We start from the raw sequence: 26309 nt of genomic DNA on the forward strand, positions 1-26309 counted from the left end.
GAAGCCTAATACTGCACAGATCAGAACGTATCTTGGTATTAAGGGACTTGAATTTAATCTTGAGTCAGAAAAAGCTTATGTCATAAGACTAGATCAGGAGTTAAGAAAAGCAAAGATTAATGATCTCAGAGCTGCAATCTTTCAAACTGGTGAAGATACTGCAGAACTTAAAGGTGTTAAAAGGAGAATGATTGATGAACTAAGATATGCTGAGAAATGTTTGTTGAAGAACTATCTCAGAACAACTCCTGACATCAGAGAGATCAGAAAATGAAGAAGCCAAGTCGAAGATCTACAACTGCTTAAATTCTGAAATTTATACAGATTGAAGTTGTTATCAGAAGTTGAAATTGGTAAAAACTTTAAGGACTGTAAGTTGTAGTTATCTAGTCTATTTCTCATGCATTTGTACTTAATGTTTTTGACATCATCAAATATCTATAAAACTTGTATATTTTGTTAATTTACAAGTTGGGGGAGATTGTTAGATATATTTGATAATGTCATGGCTAATATGTTTTATGTTTAGCTTTCAGATCTTACGTGAACAGGATAAATCAGTACTTAACTGTTGATCAGTACTTATACTGAAAGTCAGGACTTAAGGATATCAGTACTTATATTATCAGGAGATAATCATCAGAAGATAGATATCAGAACTTAAGTGCTGAAGGACAATCAGATAAGGACAGTAGCTGATTAAAGGAAAAAAGATTGAGATAAACATAAGAAGAGATATGCATGAAGAAGGAATTCCGTGAAGAATGGAATACTTGGAAGAAAAGATATCTGATTGATATATTTTAGGAAGCAGAATTATATTCCATATCAATTAGCGATTATCTTGTAACTGTGTAGTATATAAACACAGACATAGGGTTTACACTATAAATATTATCATTATTAGAAAAGATTATTCATTGTAAACCTAGCAGCTCTCGTGATATTTGTTCATCACTGAGAGGTAACAGTTCCATACTGTAACAGAGTTTATTGTTTCAATAAAGTTTGTTTTCTGTTACTTAAGTTCTTAAAGTTCGATTTGAGTGTACTATACACTGTATTCACCCCCTCTACAGTGTGTGTGTGTGTGTGACCTAACACAGTGGACAATAATGAATACCATTACAAATGTTGTTTCAGCTTAATGTCAAATATCGGAGAACATGATGTCACCATACTCCAAAAACTACTCATCATATATAGGGCTGAGCATTCAGTCAGTTCAGTCCAAAACCGGACTGAACCGAATAGACCGAAAAACCGAATTATCATATTTTCTTGGACCGAACCGAAATAATTTGGTTCGGCCCGGTTTTGGACCGAACGAACTTAATTTTTAAAAAAAATTAAATTGTATTAAAATTTTAAACGAAAAATTATAAATCTAAAATATATTTAAATTAAGGTGATATTTAGAGTCATAAGAGTGTATAAATATAATTATAAACTAAAAGTATTATTATCATTTTTAAGATATATGTAAAATATATCTAATATAAAATTATAGTATTTATGATTTGGTCTATTCAGTCTATTCGGTCCGGACCAAAATATTTTTTATAAGAACCGAACCGAACCGAATTTTATTTCGGTCTATTCTGTCCGGACCGAATAGACTGAATTTATGAAAAATCAGGACCGAACCGAACCGAATTAGCACGGTTCAGTTCAGTTTTTCGGTTCCGGTTCGGTTTTGCTCAGCCCTAATCATATACACAAACAAATAAATCATCTATCCACCGGGAGAAAACATGGATATATAATCAACAACTGTAGTTAAAATAACATGTTCGTGCAATATAGAGAATACGCGTGTAATGTTATAAAGCTCGTTACTTAAAAAGGTACTCAAAAATCGAAACCAACCAAAATTAATTGTGATAAAAAATTCTATCCAATTTTAATAGAAGTTAAAAATAATAGAAGTTAAAATTCTGTCCAAAATTAATAGAAACTAAAATTATATCCAAAATGAATTTGCACTCGCTCTATTTCATTATATAGGTCGTTTGACTTTTTTTCGCATACATTTAAAATTTTAAATATGTACTAAAATTTAATATTTTTAAAATTTTATTTTCCTAAATTTAAGTACATTTGTTATATTTTAATTTATAAAAAAAAACTTAATTGTACGAATATGACATGAGTTATATTTTTTTGCACAAAATGACCAACATATAAAAATAGGCAACTGTATGACTAATGTATAATTTTCTTATCACCCGATTTCATCCTGTTATTTATCTTTAACGGATATTATGATTTTTATAAATCAAAGATGTAATTGCATGAAGATGACCATTGTCAACCATAATAATAGGAACTGCATGACTCATCAACTACAACTTGGTATTCATATGAGAATTAGTTTGTGACCCGTTTGGAGATATGCTATTCATTTGAAAGCCTGAAATGTTTTGGTAAGTAGCATAAATATGGATTTGAAATTTTTTCAAATTCAATACAATTAAAAAAAAAATTTTAAAATTAGAATTTTAAAATATTAGAATGTCATTTCAAATGAGTCATATTTTTTAACAATTTTTTTTAGATAAATTCCCAAGATTTTTTTCTCGGGAAATTTTTTCTAGAGAAAAATTTCTCCAATTTTTTTCCAGATAAATTTTTCTCGTGAATTTTTTCCCACGAATTTTTTTCATGTAATTGTTTTTTGGGAAATTTTTCCTGAGAATGAAAAATTTTCTCGCGAAATTTTTCATGGAATTTTTTCCAATAACTTTTTCTTGGAATTTTTTTCCAGAGAAACGTTTCTCGGAAAATTTTTCGTGAGACTTTTTTCTCGGAAAATATTTTCTCGGGAAATTTTTCTGGTGAACTTTTTCTCGGAAAATTTTTCCCGATAATTTTTTCTCCGGAATTTTTTTCAAGGGATATTTTTCTCTATAATTTTTTCTCTAGAACATTTTCGGGAAATATTCCTGGAAAAAAAATTAAAGAATTTTTTCTTGAATTTTTTTTTCAAAAAATTTTTCGGGAAAAATTCCTCGAGCCGATAACTTTTCTCAGAAAAACTTTTTCAGGAAATTTTTCCCATTAGATTTTTTTCCCATAATACGATATTTTTGAAGCTAGCTTATTTTGCATTTAATCAAATTAGTGCAACATTTGTCTTTAAAATAATCAGAAGGTTTATTGCATATATATTTTTCTCTGTTTTACTTGTATTACTTTCCAATCTGATATTTTTCCTGCAAAAAATAATAGGTTGGAAACCGATTCTAAAGTAAGTGCGATTTTGATATTTTTTAAAAGGGAAGTCGTTTACTTTTATAAAAAAACAAGTACGTCTGTTAATTTGTGTTCTTTGATTTTTAATTTCGTGATTGATTTAATTTATAGATTCTTTTTGATTTTTAATTTTTTGATTGATCATTTTTATATAAAAATATTATAAATTAGGTCATATTCCTGCAATTAAATCTTAAAACTATAAAAATCTAAAGTCCGTTAAAAACAAAATAACGAAATATAAATCGGGTGACAAAAAAATTATATATGAATCATACGGGTACCTATTATTATATATTGACTAATTTTGTGGAAAAAAAATTATAACTCATCCTGTATTCGTACAATTAAGTAAAAAAACTTTGAAAAGAATTAATATTTATAATATTTTCAAAACTACAGTAAAACCTCGATAAATGAATATTCGATAAATGAATAACCTCGTCTAATGAATAAATTTATTCGGTCCCAACTTGGTCCAATGGGCTTAACGAATAATTTCGCTTAATACATTAACGAATAAATACAAATGAAGTCTTTATAGGCCCTATGTAAATATAAATGAATAATCATTATATTTCAAATAATATATTTTTATTTATATAATATATCATGAATACATTTCATTCAATGACTAATTTTCAAACACATTAATAAGTCATATTTTTTCGAAAAATGCCTCCAAAGTTGATTGTTTCTTTCCTCCCCAAAATGCATCTGATCCTTGATTTTGTGTAAAACATGCACCACTTCTGGAATATTTTGATCATGTTGCAGCAGGTAATTTTTTATAGTGACAATAGCTTGAAAAGCTTCTCTTGAGGATACTTGTGGTATAGTGATGCTATCATCGGGTTCGGGATCATTTGCCTCGTCATTTAGTACAGCTTCAATGATTTCTTCGTCCGTAGGAAAATCCATAACCGCATTATTCTCTTCAGGATAGTTCAGAAGATGTTCAACATTCATCACATTTCTATAGTTCAATTTAGAAAGGAGTTTAGTTAAATCTTGGATCTCTTATTCTAGCTGACCATCTTCTACTTCAGGAACATCAACTTCTTCTGATCGAATTTTACAGTGGCGAAAACAGTTTGCTAAAAAAGTCTAAAAATATCATATAAATGAATTATTATTCATTTATCGATAAATAAATATTATATTCATTAATGATAAATAAATAATATGGTCAAATGAATATTTTTTTTTGTCCCAAAAGTATTCATTTACTTAGGTTCTACGTACACCAAAAAGTTAAACACCTGTATAATGGACAAGAGACAGGATAAGGTAAAAAAATAAGAGTGATTTTTATATATTTTCAAATTTTACTTATGTAATAAAAATAAGAAAATGAACAACTTTGATCTAATTTGTTGTTTTGCAATTTAATGTTCCTTGACAAATGACAATGATCGTTTGCATTCTTAATTCTTTTCTCTCTTTATATTTTATAACCTCCTCTTTCCTTGACTTTTTAAGAGGTAGGTCCCACTCACCCACCCGTACATTATAATCCTCTACGGATCCGAATATTTTATTACACAACACTTTAGTTTCCACATGAACAGTCACCGTCTGTTATACACTTCTATATTTTATTTTTACATATAATACACACTTCCCATCTGTAATATCCACATGCCAGAGAAGAAGAAGAAGAACAAGAGAGATTTCAATATAGAATCTGGAACAAGTCAGAAAGATACCTTTTTTTGGTATGTTTTAATTAATTTTTTAGATTTTTTTCTTAGCTTGTTTTTTAGTTTTTGTTTGATGGGGTTGTTTAGTTTGTTGATTTGTTTAATGGGTATTTTTTAGTTTTTTGAATCAATCATTACTTTTCTTAGTTGATAATTCTTGATGGTGGTTATATATAGATGATATAATCTTTGTTTAGTTATTAGATTGGTGTATGATTGTTAGGATTGTTTGTTTGTGTTTGGATTTTAGGATTTCTAGGTAGGGTGTATTAGTATATATTATTTTCAGGATCGGTGTTTGTTGAGATCAGATTACAGTATATTGTGTTGGTAGGGATCTTGATTTTGGTTTTTTAAAGATTAATTTTGTCGATTTTTGTGATCAGTTGATTTTGAGCATAGATAATTGATATATGTAGTGCTTGACTGAATTTGAAGGTTTGTCTGACCTTTGATATGGTGGTGGTTGGTGATCTTCGATTTTCGTACTTGTCGATTTGAAGGCCTGTCGGATTTGGTGATGCAGTGTTATATTTGTTACGATGGATTTGAGGATATTGATCATGTGGTGGAGTTCTTGACCTTTTGGTGAAGGATTCAATATTTGGTGGTTTTGATATCTTCTGGAGGAGTAAGAAATGGAGGAAGAGAATTCATGGATACGGAGAACAAAATTTTCTCATACCGTCTATCAACGTTCAGGCTCTGCAAGACTGGATTCGGCTCCCTTCCGTCAATCTGGTCAAATTTCGGGTCTCAGATCAAGAGTTGTGTCTGGTCCTGTTTTACAACCCACAGGGTCTAGTGTTCCCAAGATTAAGCAAAGTCCTGGAATCAACAAGATCAAGGCTGTATCGCCTCCCCCTCATGTCAGACATTCCCAAAGAGTTAAGGAACATAAATTTGATCAGAACGAATCTTCAATAGAAAGTAGTCCTGGAACCGCTTCTCCTTCACAACAATCAGGTTCTCCTTTACAACAGTCAGGTTCTGGTGCTACTCACATTCAATGTCATTCTAAAAGAAACAAGCTTAGAGCTCTATCACCTATAACTCAAACCAATCTTCCCCGGACATTCAAGGAAGCAAAATCTAATAGGAAGAGATTCTCAACTCCACAACCAGTAAGGCGGGCTACTGAAAAGGAAGTTATAACCAAGTTACACAAAGATTCTTGTGAGAAGGCTCCCATGTATATGTCAAGCACCAATATCGGGGAGCTTGGGCACTTTGCTGCAATGAATATTAATGGTAAGAAAAAGGGCAGGAAGGAGTCAACATGGACAAAATACTTTGATCATTCTGGGGGACGGGTCACTGCTATTGAATCAGCTGATGAGTGGATGGTGGATCTTTCTAAGCTATTGCTTGGGCTTAAATTTGATTATGGTGCAAATAGTCAATTGTATCATGGGATTTATAAGGATGAACCTGTCGCTGTAAAAATTATTAAGGTACCGGAAGATGATGAAAATGGAAATCTTAGAGCTAAATTAGAGAAGCAATATACAAGAGAAGTAACCCTCTTGGCTCGTTTACACCACCAAAATGTCATAAAGGTTACAACTTTTCTTTACATGCCTCTACTGCTTTATACCTCTAAAACTTATTGAAATGCTCCACCTGCACAACTGTGATCGAGATCTGCATAGATAATAATCTGCCTTCAGAGAAGTAACTATCTGACATGAATTTATTAGTTACAACAACAAATTATCTAGTTAGACCACAATTGGGTATAGATCCTCTTATCAATGAAAACAGATATCCTCTCAATGCTAAATGTCTTTCAAGGTATCTGCAAGTTGTTTGATTCACATAATGACTTTTCTCAGTTGTACTTATGTGGCACACTAAGCTAGCAGCCTATATCTACAACAGTGTTTTAGCTTTTAGCATGTCCAGCACAAGTTTTCCATTTTGTCACATGAAATGTGAATGGATTGAAGTCTGCACTTACTAGTTACTTAACATGCCTAACAGTAGCATCCACACTTAGGTTTCGCTGATCAAACCCTTCTAACATTTTCTTTTACCTTATCTATGGATAAAATAGTTTGTTGCAGCATGCAAAAAACCGCCAGTCTTCTGCATCATCACGGAATATCTTTCTAATGGTTCTTTGAGGGCATACCTACGAAAGCGTGAACAGAGACCCCTCTCACTGGAAAAGCTAAACTCAATGGCTTTAGATATTGCACGGGGAATGGAATTTATCCACTCACAAGGCGTTATTCATAGGGACCTCAAGCCTGAGAATATACTTATCAATCAAGATTTTCAGCTGAAAATTGCTGATTTTGGAATAGCTTGCGACGAGGCAAATTGTGATTCTCTAACTGATGACCCGGGTACTTATCGCTGGATGGCACCTGAGATGCTTAAATGTAAATATTATGACAAGAAGGTCGATACTTACAGCTTTGGACTAATATTGTGGGAGATGGTAACTGGAAGCATACCTTACAAGGACATGACCCCCAGCCAAGCGGCTTTTGCTGTTTTGAACAAGGTATTTCGTGTGCTCTATATTCGTAACGTGCATCGAATTTGTGATCTAGCGTTCTTGTGTTATTTGTACTGTGAACATCTTTCGTTTGTAAGGCTCTGTGTATTGCAAATATTCACAGTTGCATATTTATTAGTATGAAATAGCTTTCATTTGTCTAACAAATCATCTCCTCCCACAGTCCCACTATTCAAGTGTTATCTTGGGTGACTGTGCTTGAGGACTTTAGGACAGAAAAGATTTTATATATTTAAATGATTGACCCAGGATTCAACTCACAGTGCTTGCTAATAAAATAGGTGATTGTAACTTGTAACAATATGTTCAAAATATGAAGCCAGCTAGATATTAGATGATCATAATTATCTTTGGCTTAATATTTCTTGTAGTATTTGGTCTGGTCATAATCTTTTCTTGTATCTGAAGTTGTGTTTTATGTTTCAGTTTATAATGAAGGTTGAGGATACTTAACATTCGTGTTCTATGTTTCAGTTTACAATGAAAGTTGGGGATACTTAAAATTCTAAAGTTGTGTTCTATGTTTCAGTTTATAATGAAAGTTGGGGATACTTAAAATTCGTTAAGTATAACTAGTATTTGATATATATTTTCTACTAATGAATGGTCCGCTTCAACCATCAGTATGTTTGACTAAACTAAAATTTTAATTTTGCCCTATTCCAGAATTTAAGACCAGTGATCCCTGAGGACTGCCCCACTAACATGAGAGCCTTGATTGAGCAATGTTGGTCCTTGCGACCAGATAAGAGACCAGAGTTTTGGCAGGTTGTAAAGGTACTAGAGCAGTTCGAGTCTGCACTTGCACGTGATGGAACCTTGAATACGGTACAGAATGCAATGTGCCAAGATCTTAAAAAGGGGCTTCTCTATCGGATGCAGAAGCTTAGTCCTGTGCATCAGAATGCTCTACCAATGCCCAAGCCTAAATTTGCATGAATTCCCATCATCATTGCCAGAGGTCAAAATCAGAGTGTAATGAACAAGATCTCTTTTGGGTTGTATTCTTTTTAAACTCGTGAGGTGTGAATTACCATATTACAGGAAATGCATTCTTGTTATTTTTCTTTCAACATAATCATCATTTTCTAGTTTAACTATAGCAAATTTCCGGATTTTAACTAGCGCAAGAGATCGGTAATCTTTTCTTAACGCATGAAATAAATCTTACTATTAAGCTAGTCATTTGAATGTCTGCATATGTGCACTCATGGTTGTAAAAATCGGTAATCGGCACTAATCTGTTTAGGTACAGATTAAGGATTAATCGGCAAATCGGGGATTAATCGGAGGGATTAATCGGAACAAAAATCGGATATATTTAAATATTTTAATAATATTTAATATATTTATCTTATTTATTATGAAATATATAATTCAAAAATAATTTATAAATATTAATTGGATTTCAAAAAATAGATCGGTCAAATATTTTTTAAGAATTAATTGGGGAATTTTTAAAAAATCAGGGATTTTTAGAACAGTGTGTGCACTGAATAAGCACTAATCTTTAAGTTGGTTTTATCTTTATAGTTAGAAACTTAGAATTGATGTGAAAGCGTGGATTATTCTATATTTTTGATTTAAAAATCAATCTCATTAATTATATAATATTTGATCTTAACTTTAAATCTACATTTTTAAAATTAAAATTATGTAATTATTAATTTAATATTTAATTATTTACATTAAAATTATATATAAATTATAATGAAAAATATATATATATATATATAAACATTAACGTAATACATTATAAAAGTCATTCAACATGGATACATTATATAAGTCATTCAACACATGAGAGCAAGTCTAATGGTGAGCTAAAAATAGGTGTAGCTATTGTTATAATATAACACCAAAAAATGATTTTTGGTGGTTGGTGCTATATCTTATGCCAAATTTAACTAACTCTCAACCACCCTATTATTTTAAACATAAATTCAATCAACTACATTCAATATATTGCTTTTTTATTCATTTCCCTCCACTTTTTTACTTTTTGATGAGGCGACAATTATAGCTATTGATATAGTTTGTGCTAAATATAGCACCAACTATAGCAATATGCTATTTTAGCACCAAGTTTAGCACACCATTGGAGTTGAATTTTTTTGATTTTGAGCTATAATATAGATATAACACAAGATATAGCTCACCGTTGGACTTGCTCTCTACATTAATCAAATACCGGAAATAAGCACGGTATAAATCTTAATAAAATATTTTTTTTTTTGAATTTTTCTACTATATGGTCATGATCATAAATACTAAAAATTATAAAATTTACTCATTGGTGAAAATAAATATATATATGGGTTTATAGGAGCCAATTTAAACGTATAAAAAGTTTTTTTTCCGATCCCAACGTAATGGTCCCAAGCACAATAGTTTTTACTCGCCATAAGATAAAATTAGTGTTACAGATTTTGGAAATCAGAATTATTCGGTTAAGATATCGATTTGTGATTTATAGACAATTTTTAAAAAATCAAATATTTTTTCCGCAATTTATCAAAAATCTGTGAAATATTTTTGACCGGTTTTTTTTTCTATAACAGAGGGTAAAACTAGTTTCAAGTAATTTGATTTTGGGAAAAACCTTTAACTAGCAGATTAACGTGTGATGAATCTGGTCAATCAGTACTGTAGCAAGCTAACAAACCACCCACGGCAGCGGCATCGGAAAAACACAGCCAGAGGGGTGACTGCAACACGTAAGCCAACTTCTTTGTTGCGTGTGTATATATATACACACACACAACAACTGTTATTTGCTAATTCTTTAAATTTATATTTGTTATACAACTTCGTAAAAGTGCAAAACAATTGTTCTCACGTGTCACACTCGAAAAGTATATTCGCAGTCTGATTAGTGTTAGAATGGAAACTACAAACTTAGGGTCAATAATTAACACAGGATAAATGTGAAATGTTTAATATTTGAGCAGAACTGTCAGAGCAGAACTTATAACAATAATTCAATTAGGGAATCGAATATCCCGTAATCTAGAGAAGACAAAGATTGAACTTAGCTGATACTTGATATGATGCCGTGTTTTAACATTATTATTTGCCCTTCATTGTGATGTCATGGATTGAAAATTATGTAGTGTCTTAAAATTTATGTTTGTGTATGTTTCGTTTTTGTTGGAGATTAGCCGGAGGGTAATATAAACCAAACTAAATCAAACATAACCGGTACATCCCGTATAACGCAGGGTATGGGGAATGTAAGATGTACGCGCTCTTCCCCTCATTCAAAAGAATGAATAGGTTGTTTCCCGAAAGACCCACGACTTGTGTGTTAATATGTGCCCAATGCGTAAAAAATGAAAAAAAACATATGTGAAATATTAAACAAGAACAAAGTGGCAATTTCAATCAAATGGAAAATTACTCACACAATTTATAAAATGATATAGGCACAATCACACAATTTATAAAATGAAATAGGCAATACATGAGCCCATGACTTGAACTTACACGGGACTTACCTATGGTCGAATGCATTTTCTTGTTAACAAGCAAAAATTCTCATAGTAACGGCGGTGGCTACAAAACGGCTTTTGTCCCCACTTGTAACTTCCATGAATAATTTACACCAGGCACATAAATTTTATGTTGTTGATTCTAGAGACTAACCCCCAAATAGTGTTGTGTGTTTGGAAGAATACTCGTAGGAAGCATCTGTAGTTGATTATGAGTGGTTTTATTAACAAATTAACGTTTTGTATTGTTAATTGTACATACATGTTTGCAAAAATTTTGGTTTTTAATTTCTTGAAAGTAGAGTCAATTTGAAAGTTGATCTTGACACTATATCTACAATACGAATTTATGATAGAGGAACATATTACCAAACTAAGTCTTGATTTCCATCGATCAACTCATTAATAGTAGTTGAGAACTGGTGGAGTTTGAAGCTAATCGGCTACTTGGTTTAAGAGTAAGGTTATAAGCAATGATACAGTCAGGTAATAGATTATGGTGTAATCTAGTGAAGACCTATGTTGCTCGGACTCTTCATTTTACCTTCGAGTACCCGTGTCGGACACTCGACACTTGGACATGCACACTTGGACTCAGACACTTATTTTAGGCAAAAAACATGTATATTTTTCAAAATGTTGCCGAATCCGATACTTGGACACGTGTCCATGTCAGACACTTCTAGCCGAGTCCTAGTAACATAGGTGAATACAAACTTCAAACATAGTTGATACGAAATATAATTCCATGTTTTAACTTTATCATTTGCTCATCATTGGGTTGTTATTTGATCGGAAAACATGTACTAACTTTAAATTTATCCTTGTATTTTTTTCATTTTATGGAGATTAGTTGGAGGGTACTTGTGTTACCTAAAAGAACACTCATAGGGAGTTTTTTGCAGAGCCGTTTTGATAAGCCGCCACTTAGGAATGGTTTCATCAAGAAATCAGTATCTTGTATCATTTTTTGTACATGAAAATTTGTAGAAGTTTCATTTTTATTTTTTGAATCCCATTTGGGTTGAAAGGGATGATCCTGACACTTTATTCTACAATACATAGTCAATTTAAGATTCAAACTAACAAAATTACTTGGATCATTAAAGCTTTGGATGATAGTTTATTTGAAATTGACTAAAGTACTGACACTTAGAAATGACTTGAAAGGTCTAAAATTATATTGTGCTCGAGTAATTATTATTTGAAGTTTTAGTAAGAGCGTCAGTATATCTCTCAAAAATATCATTCTCACCTGAATGTCATGCAACGCAGGAGGGGATATCTCAACATGGCAATGGTATCACATGTACACATATACATGTATATGTGTGTATCTGTTTGTGTGTGTGAATGAAATAAAAAGAGGGACGGTGTTGAAGCCAAAAGAGTGCGGAGTGATGACCAACAGGCCTCGGGAGGGTAGAGACCTCACTACTCAAATCTTTTTACCACATTGGCAGCAATTGGGTAAAGTCATCCTCCTCTTTCATTCAGTAAAAAAATACTAGTTATATATTGGTACTTTCATAAAATCTCTTACTTATCTTAATTTTTGGCAAATTCTTAAAACAATTGTTTATAATTTTGTCTGCAAAATTGAGTTTCACTAGTGTTTCGGTTCCGTAGCTACATTATGTTCCATTCAATTTGCAGTACATATTAGATGAGATTATCAGGCATTTTCATATTATTACTATTAAATGCAACGAAATCTACCTATAAACAAAATCTGCCAATTAATCAACTGCATTTTTTCAATACGAATTAAATTGCTAGTTATCTAGTCCAAGTAGAGAGATTTGAACTTGCTGAAAAAATCACATGAATTTAGAATTGAAATTATGAATGAGAAACCTAGCAGCGTAATCCAAGATCATGTAAGTGCCACAAACCCGTTTATCATACAAAATGTGGATTAAAATCCATCAAATGCGAATTTAAATATTTAGAAACAAAAACCAAGTCAACCATGGAAATTTACTCAAAAAACCCACCACTTCCATCTAATTAAATTATTGCCTTAAAAATATGCATTGCATTGTAATCTAAACAAGGTGATTTTCCTTTTAAAAATGGAAAATATACATTTTAATCAATCTTAAAAAATACAAAGTAATCACTATGGGATGACCTAGTGAATCGAGAATACATGAATGAACTTATGTTTTAAATCTCAGAGACTGAATAGTTTCGGAATTGAAGAAAGATAGTCCGGTATCAATTTTAATACTCTTCTAAGGTAATAGATTAAACTCTGGATACGTAAAAATAATCACATGTCATTTATTCAATTTTGATTTTTAAAACAGGGTAAGCTTGAAAAACATAGCAGGGTAAAAATAAATAGCAGAAACAAAGCATATATACTCAACAAGAATCTTGGTGGTTTGATCATAGAGATCAGTTTTAACAAGATCCGAAAGAGAAGCCATGTCTAAGACAATTTGCCTTCACAGGAACAAAAGAGTTCCGCGGACTATATATAACTAACATTTCAATGTATTTATAGATTGCGGCATATACACAAAAAAATACTAAATCCTCATTATCTTTGGGGAAGCCGCCAACGCCAGTTTCAGAGCCTTTCTCAGAGCGGTATTCGAAGCCCTCTTCATCATCGCCAGTTTCGCCCTTTTATTGACAATTTCGTCGCCGTCATTGCATTCTTCATCACCGTTGTCGTTGATTTCTTCATCGCCACCGTCGTTGATTTCTTCTTCTTCATTACTGTCATCGAGGTCGATGAACTCCGAAGCAATATGTGGATGGGCACTATATTCGGCGTGACTTTGATATTGGGGAGGGTTCATTGATTGGGGTTAAACATGGGGATGGGATTGGGGTTGTGGTTGGGGTTGGCGGGGTTCCGAGATCGTCAACTCCACCCCGCCAACCCCAACCCCAACCACAATCCCAATCCCATCCCCATGTTTAACCCCAAGTAACGAATCCTCCCCAAAATCAAAGTCGCGCCGAATATAGTGCCCAAACACATATCGCTTCAGAGTTCATCGGCCCCGACGACAACGATGAAGATGAAGAAATCAATGACGGTGGCGATGAAGAAATCAACGGCGGCGGTGATGAAGAATGCGACGGCGGCGAAACTGACGATGATGAAGAGGGCAAAACTGGCGATGATGAAGAGGGCTCCGATGACGAGGGCTTTGAAACTGGCGCTGGCGGCTTTCCTGAAGATAATAAGGAGTTAGTATTTTTTTTGTATTTGTTTCAATCTATAAATACATTGAATTGTTTGTTATATATAGTCGACATAACTCTTTTGTTTCCGTGAAGGCAAATTGTCTTGGACATGGCTTCTCTTTCAGATCTTGTTAAACTTGATCTCTCGATCAAACCACCAAAGATTCTTACCGAGTATATATGCTTTGTTTCTGCTATTTACTATTTATTTTTACCCTGCTATGTGTTAAAGATATAAGATCCTGTTCGGGCCTTCCTCTAACACCTTAAGGTTTTAGACGGACCGGTTACTTAACATGGTATCAGAGCTCGGTTTAGGGAGGGACTCGGGTTCGAGTCCTTGCACCCCCATTTATTTAATTTAAATATTTGTTGTTGGTATTGGTTGTATTTGTCGTTGTCAATCGTAGCGAAAGTTATCGTACGATTGAGGGGGAGTGTTAAAGAGTATAAGATACTGTTTGGGCCTTCCTCTACCACTTTAAGGTTTTAGACGGAACGGTTACTTAACACTATGTTTTTCAAGTTTGCTCTGTTTTAAAATCAAAATTAAAATAAATGACATGTAATTATTTTTACGTGTCCAATCTATACCAAGAGTATAATCTATTAGCTCATAAGAGTATTAAAATTGACACCAGACTATCTTTCTTCAATTTTGGTCTCTGAGATTTAAAACATAAGTTCATTCATGTGTTCTCGATTCAGCAAGTCATCCTAGGATGATTACTTTGTATTTTTTTAAGATTAATTAAAATGTATATTTTCCTTTATTAAAAGGAAAATCATTTTGTTTAGATTACAATGCAATGTATATTTTTTTTTTAAAAAAACATTGCATTGTAATCTAAACAAAAACCAAGTCAACCATGGAAATTTACTAATTATTAAAAGGAAAGAAAGATCCTAGATTGCAGGTTCATCAAACCTCCAAAATAACTAAATTCTGAGAATTGTATAAACATGGGTCTATACATATATGCCTCTTTTAGATTCTGATGTAGTGCTGAAAAAGTAATAAATGGAAGAAAAAAAGAAATTAAACAAAATTGTGAACCAAGGACCTAGGGTTAAAAAAAGGTTGAAACCCAAAAATATTGAAATTCTTGCAACTATAACCGCACATAACCGCACAGTGGTACTAACTAGAATTTGTGGGACTAAAGCTCATACTTGGTCTCTTACCAACTTAGCCCATTCGATTACATTATCTTCGAGAGAAACTTTGCTAGATTTGAAATTACTTAGGAATACTAAGGGGGGTGTATTCGGTTGGGATTTTGAAAGATTTTTATGGATTTTGAAAATCATGGGGTATTCAGTTTGGATTTAAATAATCCTTTAAAATCTGATGGTATTCAACGAGGATTGAAAAAAGTCTTTTAAAATATGAGTGTTTTTAAAAAGTCAATCAAAATTTGTTGGTATTCGATTTGGATTTTAAAAAATCCATCAAAATGTGATGGTATTCAAAAGTTTATATATTTTCTTTTATTTGAAAAAGTGGTGGATTTTGAGAAATTTGCTAGTACATTTTTAATATTTTGAAATCTCTCCAAAATGCATGAGATTTTGATGGATTTCTGAAAAACTCTACAAAATCTTCAAGACTATAGGATTTTTGTATCAACTCCATCAAAATCCGTGAACAATTAAAATCAACGAAAATCTTTTAAAATCCATAGATTATTAACAATCTTTTAAAATCTGAAATGAATACACCCTCCTAAGATTCTTAAATATTCCATTTCCGTTCTCTCTCTCTTTTCAATGGCAGAATTCCTGCAAACCTCCCTACATAGTGAAGTATGAAACTGTTCCGGTAATATTGAAGATTAGAAAAACTAGTGGTTTTTTAAAAGACAGATTTGTTGCTGTACAAGTTATGGGAGGAGTCATATTGTTAGTAATTGTTAATTAAATAATGTTCCGGGGTTAAAAGTTTATCCTCTGTCGTCCTAGGTCCTGGTTTGGACCCTCGCTCATCCCGAGAATTTGTCAGAATAGATACTCATTTTTAAGCCATATTTGTCAAAAAAAAATGTTCAAAGAATGTGTTAATTACACTGTTTTGTATTCTTGAATAATTGTATTCTTTGTCAAAAATTGTTTTGGGTCCACTTGAAATTATTTTCATCCAATTTAGGCTTCATAATTTACTACTATTAGACTGTTGTGGCGTAGAACAGATATAATGGTGTGGTGATCTGCCATTCTATTGCTCCGGTATATTTTATTTCTCTCTATTTTTGTCATTGTAAATTTTATCATTGTTTGGTCGACATTATGATCGTATCAGGAGTACTATTGTAATTTTAGTTGTTTCCTTTCTTTACCATTTAGCTTTTATTGCTATTTCCAATTTGGATTAGGAGTCTGATACATTGTTTGATTTTTTAGTTACCTTAATTATAAAAGGAGGTTGATCCTATGAATAGTGTTATGTATTAAATGAATATTTTTTTTATTGTGATAAATAAAGTATTGGATTTACACAACAAAGAGGGAGTAGGAGAGACGTATTGTTTTGTACGTAATAGAAAACCTGTTTAATTTCACCTGTTAAAATCAATACACATTCTCAGGAGAAAAGAAATGAAAGGAAAAAAGGGGGCTGCTATCTTGACGGAGATGATGAATAAGAAACCCGTGGGGTTTGAGGTGGTGATTGGAAGCTTAACGCCGTCTAATACGAGGAAGTACACATTGACAAACAGGCTTTGGGAGGGTGACCGACCTCTCTACGGCATCTCTTACAACTTCATTGACCCTAATTTCTTCAATCGCTTTGCTACTGTTGGAGGCAATCGAGTTAGTATACCCATCCCTTCATATTGTTTATCTTACGTTTCTTATTTTTTAGTGCAAATTGATTGAGTTTGTCATGTTTCTGTTCACCTTAGATTAGATTTGGAATTTCATTCTGAACTTGATATCTCTACATTAATTTAATTTCTGCTACATTATTATACAGTTTTATTTCATATTTATATATTGGTATTGCCGCTGTTGTAACTCATACACCAAGGTCTTCTATGCATAATTTACTGTTTTAGAAAAAAATAGGATATGGTTATTCTCTGTTTGCTAGATTGAAGTACCGAAAAACATCTCCACTCAGAGATTGAGAGGTTGTCACACCTGCTTTTGTTTAATATGTCAAGTCGTTAACAAAATTGACACTTAATTTAGTAAACTGGCATGAAAGATGCTATACTTTTTAGTGATCACACTTCATTACTCTCTCTGTTCATATCCTGACATCAGAAAATATCTCTACTGTTTACCCATGATTGTAATCGCAAGTCAGTTTATTTGGAAAAAGCTGAGGGAACCTGCAAGTCTCTAATTGGGAGGTCCAATTGTAGCTCAACTGCTACATATCTGTTATATATGTTCCTTTACTCGCGAAGGGATTGGGGGAGAGGGAAGTGAAAAATATATATTGAATATGTAATGCTCTACTCTGAGTGTTAGCTTGTTTTTTGATTCTTTCTTGCGGATTTATATCTAATATATGATAAAACTGTTACTGTTGGCTTGTTATTACATGTTTATTCTATTCTTTCTTAATAGGTGACTGTTTACCAATGCCTTGAAGAAGGTCGTATTGCTCATCTCCAGTCTTATGTTGACAGTGATGTGAGTAAATATATGTAAAATGACTGAGGGTGTGTAGCATATATGTATTTGTGAGTTTATGTGTCCTTGATGCATGCATTTCAGAGTATGTATTGATCCTGAAAGTTTCAAAACTAACTCGATTTGTTAATTAGAAGGACGAGTCCTTTTACACTGTGACCTGGTCATGTAACCTTGAAGGGAAACCACTTTTGGTGGCTGGAGGAGTTAATGGTGTAATTCGAGTCATCGATGTTGAAAATGAGAAGATACACAAGGTAAGCACCTCTATAGTTGCTCTTAATTTAGTTACACATGTTTGAAAGAAGTCTGTAAGTTCTACACTCAACTCCTACCAGCATCACCTATAATTCCGAATTTTTTTAAAGGGCTTGAACAATTTCCTTTATAGTATTGGTAAGAAAAAATATAACCTCCTTAGAACATTTTTGCTTTCTTTTATTTAAAATAGTAAGCTATCAAGATACCAATTACCAACTTACCAGGCCCTATAAAAACAATTCCGAGCGCCCATGACAATTCCATGATTTCAACAAAAGATAGTCTGGGAGACTTTTTTTTGCACTGACCTATTTATTAAGCACATAATCGTGAAAGCAGGATGTCAATCTGTCATGTTTGGACATGGTTAAGTTATTTAAAACTACATATTCTTGCACATGGAATTATGTCAAGAGGAGTTTATTAGGCGGTAATATTGGTATACTAATAGTTCTTTGTTTTCGCACATCTACCTGAAGAGTGGACAAAGACTTTTTATCTTATATATAAATTAAATTTCCCATTTAATGGTACTTTCCACTTGTTTGACATGCTTGTTTTTATGTAAACTCTCACCCCAATGCAGTCCATTGTCGGTCATGGTAATTCAATAAATGAAATCAGGACCCAGATGTTAAAACCACAGCTTGTTCTTTCTGCCAGCAAAGTAAGCACTGTGACCTTTTCCTTTTTTCTATTTCCTAGTACATTCTTCTTTCCTAATGCTCTTAAGTGATATCATGTCTACTTCGGAATAGGATGAATCTGTTCGTCTATGGAATGTCCAGACTGGAATATGCATTTTAATATTTGCTGGATCTGGAGGGCATCGAAATGAAGTCTTGAGCGTGGTATTATGGAAATTGCAATGACTTCTGATACATTTGAAATTCACTTCACCATCCGTAATGTTGACTGACGGATATCCTTTTGAGATATTACTGTCACAGCAGTGTATATCAGATATGTAACATATGGTTGGTACCATTCTTTCAGGATTTCCACCCTTCGGATCAGTATCGCATTGCAAGTTGTGGTATGGACAATACTGTCAAAATCTGGTCAATGAAGGGTAAGTTACTTTTTTTTTATTGTTTTATCATTATCATGTCTCATTGTGACAGACTATAGAAGGTATCATTACTGACGGTTCTCTATTATACACACTTGTATAGGCTTGTGTTCAGATACAAGGTATCTTAGCCTACAAAAATCTACCAAAATGAATCCTGTATGTATATGTCTGTTTGTGTGTTGTGTGTGCGTGCAGGCGCTGGCAGGCACACAGAGCTATGTAGATATCAGGGTAAGCCATAGTGTACCCTGAGATTTATGGGCATGTTTGGCAAATCTTTTAAGCCAGCTTATTGACTTATAAGCCCGCAACAACTTATCGACGAGTGTTTGTCGACCCAACTTATAAGTTGAATTTATAACTTATAAGCTGATACGTTGAATGTTAGTAATGACATACTTTTTCTCAACTTATTTTTTATTTTTCGTTTTTTTATTAATCTTGGTTTTAAAAGATATTTTTTAAATGTTAATCTAACTTAAATTATAAGAATTAAGATAATTATATTTAAAAATTATTAATTTTAGTTAATTTTAAAAAAAGTTCTGACTTATAAGTAAAATTATTCAAACACTTGAATAACTTTTAAGCATTTATCAACTTATCCCTTATAAGTCACTTATGCAGTTTTAGTCATAAGTTACTTATTTTAAGATTTCTCAAACGGGCACGTTTGGGGTTGCACAGTTGGTCTAAAGCCTTTTCTCCATTGGAAAGGTTTTGGATTCAAATCCCTCGGTGAACTTATTTTTTTATATTCATTTTGATCCCCCCTCCGCCACTTTGTGTGTGTGTGTGAGTTGCCACAGTTGCAATAAACTTATATTTTGTTGGGCACCGTAATAACCAATGTTATGGTGTACCACTGCCCAATCCAATTAATTATAACACACAAGAATGAGATGGAGATGATCAGATGAACATATTATTGACATGCATGACTCTGCATGATTTTCTCATCACTTGTGTTTTTTATTAACCTGGACATGTTTGATATTTGGTATTTGAATGTTATTATGTAGTAAATATGCTTAAATTGGACGTAGTATTCTATTACTTTCGATTTAATTGACTTGTTGGTTTTTTAGTTTTTACCAGTAGTCGGGCTACTAGCAGACTAGTCTTCTCAAAGGTATTCGGGCGATGAGGCTCGACTTGTCGCCGTGATAAGATTACCATGCACATAATAATGAAAAAAGTCATACTTTTATTGTTTATATATGTACATGTTTTCCCTTAAAATTTATCGAGGAGTCTGAAACTTGAAAATATGACATTTAATTTTTTTTAATGGTAGAAGTGGAAACTGAAAATAGTATAAAACAGAAAGTATCATATTTATCTTAATCTCAATACCTTCAAGAAAGGAAGACGAAAATGGCCAATAAGGAACAGAGAGATATAATAAAGGTGTCCAAGGATGGTGGTATCAAAGACAGGTGCGAGGATTTAGAAAATAGGCAAGTAAACGGGAAGGAACAAAAGAGTTTCTTGGAAACATGGTTTCATTGAATTTCTGTAAAAAAATGGTTTATGTAAAGAAACACGGTTTTTCCATTTTTCCTTTTGTTTTTCGAAATGAAATGTTTATCCATAAAGTAAAAATTAAATTAGTAAATGATTCAAACTCATTTTTTTTTGTTTTTGTACATGTACTGTATAGACATTATATCTCTACCCAACTATTTCTCCAGTCGGAATTTTGTGTATCGGTTATGGTTAGCGGTAGCTTCAAACATGCATCATGGTTTTATGCATTGCTCAATTTGCATTTTCTTACTTAGGTTGGTAATGTTAAGCACAAACATATGTAATATACGCATATTTGAGGCCTAATTGATGGGATCTAAACTACTCTTGTAACTTGTAAATGATTTAAAGTGTTTGTTTACATTTTTGAGATTTTGGATAAAGAAAATTAAAACACTCATCCAGAGGACTAAAACAGCCATTGGGAAGATGAACATAAAAGTCAACCTGCTCTAAAAGACATGATGCATAAACACGACTGCCAACATATAATGGTCCTTCATTCAATTAATGGTACTATGAAGTTCATTTTTTCAAGCCTTCCCCATCCTGATTCATAAATATATATAATACAGATTTTTGGAATTATGTGGAAGAATCTTTCACGTGGACCGATCTTCCGTCAAAGTTCCCTACAAAATTTGTGCAGTTTCCGGTATGTGGCTCTCGTATTCTTTCTCTTTCTTCCCTAATCCAAGATTTCTCGTCAAGATATTTGTCGAAATGAATCTGATATAAGGCTTTTATTTCAGTTGTATATTGCCAAAGCACATACAAACTATGTTGACTGCAATAGGTGGATTGGGGATCTTATTTTGTCCAAGGTGCAGTCCTAATTAATACACCTCTGATTGACAGTTTATGACCGTAGGTATTAAGCAGTGTAATTAGTTTATTTTTTTTAAAAAAAAAATTACTTCTAATAACAGAGTGTTCAGAATGAAATGGTGTTATGGGAGCCAATACTAAAAGATCAGCAGCCAGGGGAGGTTAGACGTTTGTAATTGTCATTTTTCATGCTTTTGAGATATTAGTATTTGCATGTGCGTCTCTCAGTCTTTTCTTGGCTGTTACTGCCTCCTACTCAAGTGCATCTCTCTAATCATGCCTTCAATTCGTTACTGTTTTTATTATTTAAGCAAGAATATATTTGTAAAAGAAATTTGCTGCTCTGTGAGTTTGTGTAGGGTTCTGTTGACATCCTCCAAAAATACCCTGTTCCAGACTGTGACATGTGGTTCATCAAGTTCTCTTGTGATTTTTTTTACAATGCTGCTGCTATAGGTAATACTAAGACAAGTTTTGAAGCCCTTCTGTTTTTATTGTCTAGTGAAACAGTCACTTTTTAATTATGGGAAACTGAGGGTGACCTCAGAGCATTTTCCTGAGATTATAAAAATTTTTAGTACAAATCCAAATTGGTACACTTGTTAATATAAAGTTCACGCTCCCTCTTCTTGATAAATAGTCCTGTATTCGTATTAGGGATGCTTTTTAATCTTCAGGTACTACCAGAGGTCAACTTCTGGCCCAGCAAGTATGGGTAAAGTCATCCTATACACTTCGGAATTTTCACAATTATTGATTAAGTGACCTGTTTGCCAGGAAATAAAGATGGAAAAGTTTTTGTTTGGGATTTGCTATCCAGCCCTCCTGTTCTCATCATGAGGTTTATTTGAATTTTTTTGAAGTCTTTTGGTTGAAGCATACGATGGAGAAAAACTCTATTGTAATGGAATTAATTTAGGTATCTGATAGAAACTACTCATGTTATTGTCAGGTTGCCTCGGGGAACAAATTCAACTATTAGGCAGACAGCGATTTCCTTTAACGGAAAGTAAGTGACATGCAGCAGATCGCCTTCAGTTAGCATTGCAACTTTCAGCGACACTAGAGTCCTATATAATTGAATATACATGTCATTGTCTTTGTTCGCATTTTAACAGTGCACTTTTTGTCTCAGAACTATCCTCAGCTGCTCGGATGATGGATTAATTTGTCGTTGGGATGAGGCAACTTCCTAGGCTTCTTGGCATGGCATTTTTTGAAGTTCTCTAAAAACTTGTACTATCAACAGTCTGAAAACTTATTTCAAGTTGGCATCCTGCTTGTTTCTCGAGGAAAGATTTATATTTGAAACATGAACTTTACTTTGCAAAAAAAGCGTTTAATAAATTGGCTCAGTATTTTATTTCTTGATTCCTACTATCTTTAGGGTTGTCATATACTCAAACTAACAATAACCAAAATGAATCTGGTGAGGCTGTTTAGAAGTACCTTGGGTCCTCCAAATAACATCTCGCTAGTTGGGGGTGAAGGTTTTCAGGTATTGGCCCCAAATGTCACTATTTGGGTTAAAATGACCTTCAATGTCATTTTAGGAAAAAATGACCCTAGATGTCACTTCAAAACGGAGTTTCGGTTGAAGACTATGTGTTACGTTTTCAATTTTTTATTTTTTTGTAAACTGAAAACGCAACTTTAATTCATATTTAGGGGGGCAAAACGCAACCTCAAGATGAGTTTTTCATATTAACTCATTTTGGATTTGCGTTTTGGCTTTTTTTTTCCCGAGAAAAACTCAGTTAGAAATTGCGTTTTTACAAAAAACTAAGTTTTAAACCCAGTTTTTATATCCATAAACTAAAGATGAGACTGTGTTTTTGACAAAAATAATTTTTTGAAATTGCGTTTTCAACAAAAACACAGTTTTGAACCACGTTTTTAAACAAAAACATAAAACGAAATTGCGTTTTTTTTATTTAAAAAAAACAGAGTTACTGGTCGCTTTAAAAAAACATGACTTCAAGATGTGTTTTGTTATAGAGAAACTCAACACGAAACTGCGTTTTCATTTTTTTGAAAAACTACAACCGAAATCCCGTTTTCAATTAACATTTGAGGCCAAAAATTTTAAAAGTGACATTAAGGGTCATTTAACCCCAAATAGGGACATTTGGGGCCTTTTTTCAACGTTTTCATAGATTATATGTAGGTAGTAATTTAAAATATTTTATTTTACTGATGCTTTTAAATTCGATTCAAAGCAATTTTGGATTTTTAAGTTGAAAAGTTATTTTTTGTGAATCAAGTGAACTATAATCTAAAATTTTAAAAAAAGTTTAAAATAGTGTCTTCGAAATTAAACGTAAGAGAGTACATGACGATTTAAGAACTTGGTTTTTAAATAAATTACCAAAACACTAATTTTTTTAAGTCTTCAAAATGTATATATGCAGGAAGTGGTGTACTAAATACCAACCTAATAGTACGCATATTTTTTTTATTTTTTTTTTGCTAAGTAGTACGCATATTTACTTTTGTAAATATAAATACATTAGTGTCATCTTTCAAATGCATATTTACTTTTGTAAAATTTGTTAAGAATGTGCATGTACAACATGTGTGTTCCGTTTTTACTTTAAGTGAATCATAATGCACATTCATATTAAATTAAAAATATGCATGTTCTTCATGTTAATATTTGATGCATGACTAATTTATAGTTCTTTAATGTCATGTTATGCTTCTTTTAACCTTGTTTTGTGGTGCTTTAATCCTAAATAATTAGTATTAGTTGTTATTTAACTTAGATGGATGCTAAGACTTAAGTTTCTATGTTTATAGGTAATTATGAAAGAAGAAGGTGCAAAAGAGAGGAGTACATGATAAAAGAAGAAATTAAGGGAGTTCAGGACCTGAGTTGGGAGGCTCAGGGCCTGAAGGAATCAGTGGAGAAAATGCACTTACCTCAGGGCCTGAGCTTGTGAGTTCAGGGCCTGAGAGAAGCAGATTTGAAGAATAAGGAGTTTAGGGTCTGAGCTCTTCTGAAGAGGCCCTGAGGACATCATTCAGGACCTGAGGTTAAGGTTCAGGGCCTGAACCTGACGAAAATTGTAATCAAATAGCTTTCTCAACTTGTTTTGAATTCTCTTTTAGTTACCTTGTATGACCTTTAAAAGCCCATCCAAGTATATATAAACATATGTATTAGGGTTTTAATAAGAATAGAAGAGAGATATCCATTATTCTTAAGAGAGAAGGGAGAGAGGCAGCTAGAGAGCGAGATTGGGAGAAGGAGCGAAGGGATTCGTCCAGATTTCAAAGGAACTCTTCAAGTTGTATTCTCTGTATTCAAATTCTTAACTCATGATTTATGGTTTTAATATATATTTGTTTTCTTCATATATCATGACTAGCTAATCCCTTAATCCAAGAGTTGGGTAGTATTCTTTGACTTGTTGTGTTTATTTAGTTGTATTGTGATTTTCTTGTGATTGTTAATCTGTCATTGATGGCTTAACACAATTGAGGAAGTCGCGAACTTTTGATTGTATCTATAGGAATTATAACGAATCGGGAGAGGAGTTGTAATTCTAGTACATGATATGATAAACATAATTTAAGTATTGGATCAGGAGATTAATATGCAAATTGTGAAACATGTAATCCTTGATTTTTAATAGTCTAGAATTGTACTTTGTAGGACCATGGGAGTGGATTTCAAGGGATAATTGTAGGCACTATAATCTACCTTGGGAGAAGATTTTATAAACATTAGAAGGATTGTTTTTAACAAAACAAGAGACACAAACTAGACATTCATGATAGCCATTGAAGAACCCTTATTCTTGGATTGTTTCTCTCATATCTCTTATATAACTTTTATTTGTTTATTATATTAAATTAGTGGATAGTTAAAACACCCATAAAATAATTCTCCACACTTCTGAACTATAAGAGATAAAAGACTTGAAATTGGTGTTGATATTTGTCCTTCCCTGAGAACGAACTTACAAAAATACACATCAACAAATTGGCGCCGCTGCCGGGGAAGGCAACAATATTAAGTTTAGGTTAATATTTCTTATCGTATAGATTTTATCAGATTTTTTTCCAAGATCTATCTTATTGGTTTTCTCTTTTTCAGGTGTTATAACTCTTATATGCGATATTCTATAAGTGCGGGAAATCTGGAGTTTGACCCAGAAATTGAACGCACTTTTCGAGCTTTAAGGAAAGAGGCTAAGCAAAGAAAAGAAAGAGAGAAGATGGGTGACCGTCAAGTTGCGAATAATGACAATCTTGATGAAACTTCTATTTGGGATCATGAGACTCCTAATCTCGCAAATTGCATTTATAAGACTCCGGCGATTAATGCAGCTCAGTTTACTATTAATCCGAGCTTGATACAAATGGTGAGCAACTCTGCTTTCGAAGGAGATATTGAGCGAGAGGATCCACACCGTCATCTAGAGAGCTTTGTGCAGATGTGTGGTTCATTCAAAATCATTGGAGTGACTGCAGATCAAATTCGTCTTCACATGTTCCCTTACTCTATAAAGGGAAGAGCTTTGGAATGGTTTCAATAACTTCCAGATACTATAGTTGCTACTTGGGAAAGTCTTTCGACTGAGTTTTTGTCAAAATATTATCCTTCAGACAAGACTCAACAAATGAGGGCAATCATTATGAGTTTCAAGACGAAACCAGGTGAAGACTTATATCAGACATGGGAGAGATACAAGTCTTTATTGAGAAAATGCCCACATCATGGATATTCAGAGCGGATGCTTTTGAGTACTTTGTATGGGTCCTTGAGTACAGAAGTTCGTTTG

The 26309-nt window shown here is 32.9% G+C and overlaps 2 protein-coding genes across 2 annotated transcripts; both read left to right on the top strand.

Annotated features, from left to right (window-relative positions):
- The first annotated feature begins 4802 nt into the window (after positions 1-4802).
- Positions 4803-8563, top strand: LOC141697250 (serine/threonine/tyrosine-protein kinase HT1-like). Its single transcript, XM_074501533.1, has 4 exons — positions 4803-4973; positions 5397-6517; positions 7015-7470; positions 8152-8563. The coding sequence occupies exons 2-4, from the start codon at positions 5597-5599 to the stop codon at positions 8422-8424; spliced, it is 1650 nt and encodes a 549-aa protein (XP_074357634.1). The 5' UTR covers positions 4803-4973; positions 5397-5596; the 3' UTR covers positions 8425-8563.
- Positions 8564-10055: 1492 nt separating this feature from the next.
- Positions 10056-22866, top strand: LOC141698114 (polycomb group protein FERTILIZATION-INDEPENDENT ENDOSPERM-like). Its single transcript, XM_074502732.1, has 15 exons — positions 10056-10202; positions 12252-12446; positions 16769-16994; positions 17760-17825; positions 17960-18082; positions 18673-18753; positions 18845-18937; positions 19083-19158; positions 21267-21346; positions 21444-21515; positions 21621-21680; positions 21879-21975; positions 22297-22360; positions 22472-22528; positions 22655-22866. Exons 3-15 carry the CDS (start codon positions 16779-16781, stop codon positions 22713-22715), a joined length of 1146 nt encoding a protein of 381 aa, XP_074358833.1. The 5' UTR covers positions 10056-10202; positions 12252-12446; positions 16769-16778; the 3' UTR covers positions 22716-22866.
- The last annotated feature ends 3443 nt before the right edge of the window (positions 22867-26309 follow it).

Source organism: Apium graveolens, chromosome 11 (assembly GCF_009905375.1).
Source record: "Apium graveolens cultivar Ventura chromosome 11, ASM990537v1, whole genome shotgun sequence".
Taxonomy (NCBI): Eukaryota; Viridiplantae; Streptophyta; class Magnoliopsida; order Apiales; family Apiaceae; genus Apium; species Apium graveolens.

Excerpts from the sequence above, each read along its gene's own strand:
- LOC141697250 (XM_074501533.1), top strand. The coding sequence starts at position 5,597 with ATGGAGGAAGAGAATTCATGGATACGGAGAACAAAATTTTCTCATACC. Across the intron at positions 6,518-7,014 it reads ACCACCAAAATGTCATAAAG|TTTGTTGCAGCATGCAAAAA; the intron begins GTTACAACTTTT and ends TGGATAAAATAG. Across the intron at positions 7,471-8,151 it reads CTTTTGCTGTTTTGAACAAG|AATTTAAGACCAGTGATCCC; the intron begins GTATTTCGTGTG and ends GCCCTATTCCAG.
- LOC141698114 (XM_074502732.1), top strand. The coding sequence starts at position 16,779 with ATGAAAGGAAAAAAGGGGGCTGCTATCTTGACGGAGATGATGAATAAG. Across the intron at positions 19,159-21,266 it reads CAAAATCTGGTCAATGAAGG|ATTTTTGGAATTATGTGGAA; the intron begins GTAAGTTACTTT and ends TATATAATACAG. Across the intron at positions 22,361-22,471 it reads CCTCCTGTTCTCATCATGAG|GTTGCCTCGGGGAACAAATT; the intron begins GTTTATTTGAAT and ends TGTTATTGTCAG.